The 8,506-nt window shown below is 47.1% G+C and overlaps 1 protein-coding gene across 1 annotated transcript; it reads right to left on the minus strand.

Annotated features, from left to right (window-relative positions):
* Positions 1-5,079: 5,079 nt before the first annotated feature.
* LOC124683560 (E3 ubiquitin-protein ligase Os06g0535400-like) lies at positions 5,080-5,943 on the minus strand. The gene has a single exon (XM_047218054.1). It carries the CDS (start codon positions 5,912-5,914, stop codon positions 5,171-5,173), a length of 744 nt encoding a protein of 247 aa, XP_047074010.1. The 5' UTR covers positions 5,915-5,943; the 3' UTR covers positions 5,080-5,170.
* Between the last annotated feature and the right edge of the window lie 2,563 nt (positions 5,944-8,506).

Below are 8,506 nucleotides of genomic sequence, written 5' to 3' on the forward strand. Positions count from 1 at the left end.
AAACTCCGTTTCGGGGGGCAGAAGTCTCTGTTCCGGCACGCTGCCGGGATGGGAAATTGCCCCCGGAGTCATCTCCATCGACACCACCGCCATCTTCATCGCCATTGTTGTCTCCCATGATGAGGAGGGAGTAGTTCTCCCCCGAGGCTGAGGGCTCTACCGGTAACTATGTGGTTCATCTCTCTCTCCCATGTGATCTTTATGTGATCATGAGCTTTGTATCACTATTAATCTATGTGCTACTCTAGTGATGTTATTAAAGTAGTCTATTCCTCCTCCATGATGTAATGTTGACGAGTGTGTGCATCATGTAGTACTTGGTGTAGGTTATGATTGTAATCTCTTGTAGATTATGAAGTTAACTATTACTATGATAGTATTGATGCGATCTATTCCCCCTTTCATAGCTATTGTTGACGAGTGTGTATGCTATGTTAGTACTCGGTCTAAATTGCAACGGTCTATTATGCACTCTAGAGGTTACTTTAATATGAACTCCGGATGTTGTGGAGCTTGTTTACTCCGGCTTGAGGTGTGCTTTTATAGCCCTACACAATGAATGGTGTTTGTTATCCAACAAGAGAGTGTGAGAAAGTAGCACAAGTGAAGAGAAGTTATTTATTTATGTGATCATTGTTGAGAGTGTCCACTAGTGAAAGTATGATTCCTAGGCCTTGTTTCCAAATATCGAATCACCGTTTATTTACTTGTTCTACTTGCATGTTTACTTGCTGCCATATTTATTTTAGATTGTTATTACCACTCATATTCATCCATATCACTTGCATTTTACTATCTCTTCGCCGAACTAGTGCACCTATACATCTGACAAGTGTATTAGGTGTGTTGGGGACATAAGAGACTTCTTGTATCGTAATTGCAGGGTTGCTTGAGAGAGATATCTTTGACCTCTACCTCCCTGAGTTCGATAAAACTTGGGTGATTCACTTAAGGGAAACTTGCTGCTGTTCTACAAACATCTGCTCTTGGAGGCCCAACACTGTCTACAGGAATAGAAGCGTGCGTAGACATCATGTACCGCCTCGCTCCCGGAACTTCCGCCGTCGCCTTTCTCTAAAACCCAAGCCCCTCATGGTGGGCATTGCCGAGGATCCGCCTCGTCAATTGGCATCGTCTGTGGGAAAGCAACGACTGGATTCTGTCATCCGGGCGGGATCCGACAAGTTCATCTCATCGTCTGAACCGATCAACATCATCAAAGCAGCCGCAGCGCATCTGATCTACAATAACGAAAGCCGCACCGTCAGTCTTGCTCACAGCCGACTTGGTCTCATAACCTTTTCCGTGACCTTGTCCCCATCAAACATGCGCGTGAAGAATTCGGACCATGGATACAGCTAGCCACTTGTGTGGATCTTCTGGTCAGGATCCAAGTAAAAAAAAGAAGAAGAGAAAACAAATCAGGAGAAGAAAAGGCCAGCGTTGTATATTGTATCAATTACCAAGGCGGTCGGTGCCAGTCTCATCAAATTTTTCATCGGCATCTCTGGTATCTCTGGTTGGGAGAATCACACGCGGAAACAAGGAGCAGCCTGGAGCGATAAGAATTAGCATGAAGGGCAAACTACAACCGGATCAAATCCCGCTTCTACTTGATGCGGTTTTGGAAGAAGAAAAAGGAAAGTAATAAATCGCTTCAGCCATGATAGACAGTGCAAATTCTAAAGTGATGCTTCATGCGAGCAAGTACAGAGGAAAAGAAATCATGAGAAGAAACGCCCGTGAAGTTCGGAAGGAAGATCTGTGTGAAGTCTATCTTGTTGGAGAAGATCGCATCATTCAAGCATTTCATCTAGCAAATAGATTGTTCGGCTGGAAACTATGCAACGTGTGTCGGCCATCACGCCTCGGTCATTATGGATTTCACCATCCAACACAAAAATACCAGATTGAACCAAAGCTTCAAGTTGACCGCACCCGCTATCGCGCACTAGTTGCACTCGGAGCTTACCCATCTGGGACCTGACGTTGCGGACTCGATATATTCGGGTGCTTGTCTGTGGTGGATTGGATATATCAATTGCGTCCTCTTCATCGGCCAGATCAGTTAGGCGCCGCATGGACTATCTTTGGTGGCGCAATTATTTTGATTGCGCCCGTCGGCATGGACTTTCTTGGATGGCGCAATTATTTCGGTTGCGCCCGCCGCATGGACTACCTTTGGCCGTGCAACTATTTTGACTGCGCCCGCCATATGGATTATCTCGGATGGCGCAATTATTTCGACTGCGCCCGCCGTGTGGATTATCTCGGATGGCGCCATTACATCGTTACCTCCAGTACTCTCGACTATTCGGTGGATTTATTTTCCCCGAATCGATGGATTTATCTTCTTCAACTCTGGACATATCTTCTCCCGATGCACTCTCGGGTCGGTGGATTTATCATCTGGAATATTCAATGGATATCATATTATTGACCCGATGCGCTCCTGTCGGGAGCGCTGGAATTACTCGGGGGTTCTTGGATTATCTTCGAACTATTGAGCGCTGGAATTCAAAGAAATATGAAGACTCCTTACACTATTACTCCCATCGGGAGCGCCAGTGTGCTGAAATTATTACTCTCATCGGGAGCACCGGTGTGCTGGAATTACTTGGGGACTCTTTGAAGATTTCCGGAACACTGGTTTGCTGGAATTCAAGCAAGATATGAAGACTCCTTACTCCCATTGGGAACGCCGGTTCACTGGAATTCAAGAAGATATGAAGACTCCTTACTCCCAACGGGAGCGCCGGTTCACTGGAATTCAAGAAGATATGAAGACTCAAGTTTTGTTTCTTTGAAGAATTGTAGTAATTCGGGACACCCGAACTACATCGTCAGGAACTCTGTTCGTATATTACAACGAACATCGGTTCGATGGAAAATACGCCAAGAGATTGCACTCTAAAAAAAGTCTCTGAAATTACGAGTGCTATGATGCAAAATCAATGGGAACCTTGCTCTTTTTCTTTGCTATAGATGCCTCAAAGAGTGCCGCAGATAGCGAGGATCATGGATCAACGGAGACCTTGCTCTTTTCCTTTGCTATAGATGCCTCAAAGAGTGCCGCAGATAGCAAGGATCATGAAACAACGGGGACCTTGCTCTTTTCCTTCGCTATAGATGCCTCAAAGAGTGCCACAGATAGCAAGGATCATGAAACAACGGGGACCTTGCTCTTTTCCTTCGCTATAGATGCCTCAAAGAGTGCCGCAGATAGTAAGGATCATGAAACAACGGGGACCTTGCTATTTTCCTTTTCTATAGATGCCTCAAAGAGTGCCGCAGATAGCAAGGATCATGAAACACGTACGAAAATTACCCACACTCGATACTTTAAATTACAAAGGTATCAAAGAGCGACGGAGTCATCGGCAGATCTAGTGCCACCGATCTATTCGGGAGTTGCTGTCAAGACTTGCATCGGTTGAAAGCAAAGTTGCACATACAACGGGTTTAGCAAGACCCGCAACACGAGCTGATCACTCAAATAATTTGATGCCGATAAACTTACAAACAATGGCATCAACGATGCTCAAGGTGCATTAAGAATTGCCCCTTGAAATAAACAACAATGTGTCAACGGCACCTGAAGAAAACTATAAACATCGGGTTGCTCGACTTGAGTCTACTCACGGTTGCAAGCATCATTGCCCAGACTCGGGGGCTACTTCCATCGGGAGCGCTGGACGCGCACCCGATAAAATTATCGGCTCCTCTGGGATATCACCCCAATTATCGACTCCCCCAGGATATCACCCAATTCATCGGCTCCTCCTGGGTATCATCCAAATCATCGGCTCCTCCTGGATATCATCTGAATTATCAGGCTTCTCCAGGATATCACACGAATTATCGGCTCCTCCAGGGTATCACCCAAATCATCGGCTCCTCCTGGATATCATCCAAATCATCGGCTCCTCCTGGATATCATCTGAATTATTGACTCCTCTGGGATATCATCCGAATCACCGGCTCCTCTATGACATCATCCAAATCGTCAACTCCTCTATCTATGACATCATCAGAGTCATCGACATCATGTTCTCGGAACTCGAAGACATGTACGGTATTCGACTCAGCATTTTTTACACTCTATACATAACTATTTCATATTCATTTACAGACTCGGGGGGCTACTCCCATCGGAAGCACTGGTCGCGCACCCGAGAAAAAGAAGGCAACCTCGCCGACAAAGAAGAATAAACTTGAAGACGTCGGCATCAACAACGAAGACCTTCGAGTAGTACAACTTGAGTCTATGCGTGGCTGCAAGCACCCGCCCATAGACTCGGGGGCTACTCCCATCGGGAGCGCTTCGCGCACCCGACAGAAAGCAACTTCGACTCTACATCAAGCACAAGATTCAATAGATGATCAAGATATTCGGCGAAGACAACTTTAGTCCCTGCCCGAAGCTTCACTTCGGCCAAGCACTCGGGAGCTACTGACGTGGGCATAACCTTTCGGGTACTCGACATTGCCATACCCGGTGTGAACCATGAAGCTGGACCAGCACAAAGACTCAACAAGCTGGACATGCACGCGCCTCAACTTGAACTACAAGAAAAGAAGACTCCAATACGAATCCTACTAGGACTCTTGTAAACCCTAACTTGGCTGATATATAAAGCAGGCAGGACACCCCTTAGGACACGCACAATCAGAAACATAATCATAGAGGCGACACGCCTAGACATCGCAACCAGCGGATTAGAACTAGACTAGATCCAACAACTCCACCCATGGCGGCCCCCTGTACACATATTTTCATATATTGGATTGCTAGCGGGACGTAGAGATCCTCTACCGCGGGGACGTGAACCTGGGTACGTCGTGTACCGCCTCGCTCCCGAAATTTCCGTCGTCGCCTTTCTCTAAAACCCAAACCCCTCATGGTGGGCGTTGACGAGGATCCGCCTCGTCAGCAGCTGTATGATTTTGTTTCTCGGATCCTCTTTGTATGCACAGAATGTACAATCAATGCACATTTTCGCAAAACGTGTAAGACAAATATGTTTTTTACAGGCTGCAAGTGAACATTTCCAGTAGACACAAACAATTGGTTCGGCAAACTGCACATCATCAAGAAACACTTTACCGTTGCCAGAATACGATCTTCTCTAGGAATGATTTCTTGATTGGACGCAGGACAGAAACAGAGCTAGACAGGGCTAATGGAGTCATGGTGGGGGTCAGCGTGTGTGGCCTGCTGCGGCGGCACGACCAACGCCCGGCACACAGGGCACGTCGGGTGGCCGGACTTGAGCCACTTGCCGATGCACTTGTCGTGGAACTGGTGGCCGCACCGCGTGAGGTCACGGAGGTCTTGCTCCTCCCGCATGCCGGCGAGGCAGACGCAGCACTTGTCCTCGGCGCCGCTGCCGCCCTCCTCGTCCTCCTCGTCATCGCTAAGTGTCAGGAACGACTTGGTGGCCGCCAACGTGGCCGCCGAGTCCGGCGAGAGCCAGACGACCATGACGACGATGTTGGCGAGGCAGAGGCCGTAGGCCAGGACGTCCGCCTGGCTCTGCTCGAAGATGACGATGATGAGGGGGACGAAGACCATGAACACGAAGGCCAGGCACCGGTTGGCCAGCAAGGTCCCGGAGGCCGCTGCGGCGCCGGCTCCGGTTCCAGCTCCAGCCGTCGTCTCCAGGAGCGGCGTCAGGACAGGCGTGGCGCCGCTGCCGCCGTCGTCATGCCGCCGCGACGTGGACGGGAGCAGGTCGGTGCGGGGGCGCATGGTCTGGCTGTACCAGCGCGCGAAGCAGTAGAAGAGGAAGATCTGGAGGGAGAAGCTGCCGGCGATGGTGGCGGCGACGTAGCCGTAGTAGTCGTAGGCGAGGCGGGTGGCGAGGAGCAGAGTGAGGAAGGTGAAGGGCAGGTCCAGCCACGGGAAATCCATCGTCGCCGCGCCGCCGCCGAGGCCGCACACATGATATCACACACACTCGGGAGCAGCAACTTAAATCCTTGTCAGCTAGAAATATCCAGTTGAAAGAAGAATGGAGAGTTGGAGCGATTCGTCGGCGTCTAGCGCCTTGCAAATTCGGCTCTTTCTTTGGAGCAGTTGGAGATATTTTCCTTTAGTTCTATGCCCACTTTGAATCTCTATCATAAAGGAATGAATTTTTGTCAGGAAAGCAAAACGAACTATGTTTACTACTCGATGATGGATATCTACTCCGTCGTTAGGCTGTCAGTGTCAACCAATGCCGCGGCCAAGTGGGTGGCGTGAACTAGGCTGTACGCTTTTGTCCGGGTGTTCGAAGCAGAAAAGGAGTAATTCAACACAAATGGATGATGACGGTGATAATCTGGAGGAATGGGACCCGTCATCCAGTGACACAACAAAACTCGTCTCCTGCTTTCACCTTGATTGTTGCGGCCGAGTGCCAGCACCGTCCAACCAGAGCTATGGAGAAGTGAAAGATTTTTTTTTGCCCTAGACGAAAAATTCAGCGTAAAATAACCTTGTTTCGAAGCCCGGAGCTATGGAGTTCACAAGCCCGGGTTCGACATCTCCATCCAGCGGGCGCCCATTGAGAAAGGGCTAGCCATCTCATGGCGGAGGAGCACCAGCGGCTCCACGACGAGGCACGTGAACGTCGTGCTCATGGAATGGAGGAAGAGGGTGGTCGGTGACGATGCAGCGGGGCCGTTAGGCGCCCCGAAGGACGGCGAGTAGGACATGGGCTACTCCTAGCTGTATCCGTTCAACTTGTACTATAATCAAAATTTGGATGGAAAACTTTATTTTCGTCAATTTTCAGTGTTTGGGCCCCCATTTGGGAGCCGCGACTATATCAATTTAAAGTATTTTGAAGTATTTAGAGAAAATACTTAATAAGTATTAAATACTTTGAAGTGCTTGGATTTGATAAATACTATGGTTTTAAAACAGAAGTATTCTTCAAAACTATGGTTTTCCTGAAGCATCATTGGAGAAACAGGTCTAACATTTTTTCTTGTAAAACTAGAAAATGAGAAAAACTATGATATTAGTTAGTTAGCTGTCGGATTACTTTTCTTTAGAAAATACCAAGCTATGAAACCGAGCATTGCATAGCTCTTGTCATGGTTAGATCTGATGGTGAAAATAAGGGACGGGTTTGCACTTTCCCAGGCGTTGTTTTTGCTGGCTCCTTTTTTTTTTCAGGCTAGTGCGAATGAAGTGATTACGGGTGAAATGCAAGCGGGAAACCTTCTCTCTAAAGCTCTGAACTGGCATCCGAAGCTAGGAGGGAATGGCGGTACTCTGCCTTGTATTGCCCTTACTTGGATTAGGGAAGAAGAAAGGGCTTAGACCATAACTCGTTGATCTTATCTTCTATGCCCGGGAAGGAGGAGTCGATAGAGAGAGCTGTGGATGAGCCGGACGTATCGGTGCTGCTTCCCCTTTCCGGACGCATACATCGAGAATCTACTGAAAAGAAAAGATTTGTGCCTAGGCGTTTAAAAATGCCAATGCCGCTTGCTATGTTTTAGTAAAAACTTACCTTTTGTAAGAAATTGTTTTCAAAATTTTGCATAATTCTAGAATCATCGATCCACCACTTTAGATAGGGCATCAAACAACCACCCGTTAGGACTTGTTGAGTACAGTCATACTCATTAAATGTCATCTTAAACCCTTCCTTAGAGTATAAGAAGATTGGGGAGGAACTTGACGACTAACCCAATGGAGAAATTATACTACGATGAACCAAATCTTTCTAGAGGATTCAAAGGAGTAGACTATGACATAGTTTATAGAGTAGAAGACGAAGAGATAGAAGCTGAAACCTAGATAGGGTAGATTAAGTAAGATGAGCCAAGAAACAAAGAATCCTACTAAATAAATTGCTGACCTCTAATGGTACCAGGATTAGATATGCAATTGCTTCTTAAGGTAGTTGATTTGAATTTGGATTTCTCATGAATCCTCATTTGACCGTGGAGGATCTTGAATCTTTTGTACTCTTCTGGATCGTGACCATGAATATATGAGAAATTTGGACCCACAATATTTTTGGTGTACCACTTGTATTGGGTGTAATTTTCGTGTGACGGTGTTTTATTAGTGTTATGCCATCATCACGATGCAGAGGCTGGGGTCATATCCCCTTTTCGAAAAAAATGCCAACAACTTACGCACTACAATATGCAGTGTTGCGAGATGGGTCTTCGCACCTCTTTATCCATGGTGGGCGCCAAATATTGTGGCAAAGTCATAGCATGTGCGATCATCAGGACTTACGAGTTATGGAAGGAAGTTTCCTAGCGCTACTAGGGACGACGATGTACCCATGTTTAGCCCTACTCATGTTTTTGATATTATTGATTTTATATGGATTACTAGTGAACTCGCCGGATCAGATTAGATGTGTAGCGCTAGATGAGTTGTTCTAGCTATTGGTTCATCTCTCTTCGAGTTTTTTGTTTGTGTGTGTGTCCTCTAAGGTTCTGTAACATCACATGAATAGGACGGGGAAAAGGGTAGAAGTGTGATATGTGC

Source organism: Lolium rigidum, chromosome 1, assembly GCF_022539505.1.
Source record: "Lolium rigidum isolate FL_2022 chromosome 1, APGP_CSIRO_Lrig_0.1, whole genome shotgun sequence".
Lineage (NCBI taxonomy): Eukaryota > Viridiplantae > Streptophyta > Magnoliopsida > Poales > Poaceae > Lolium > Lolium rigidum.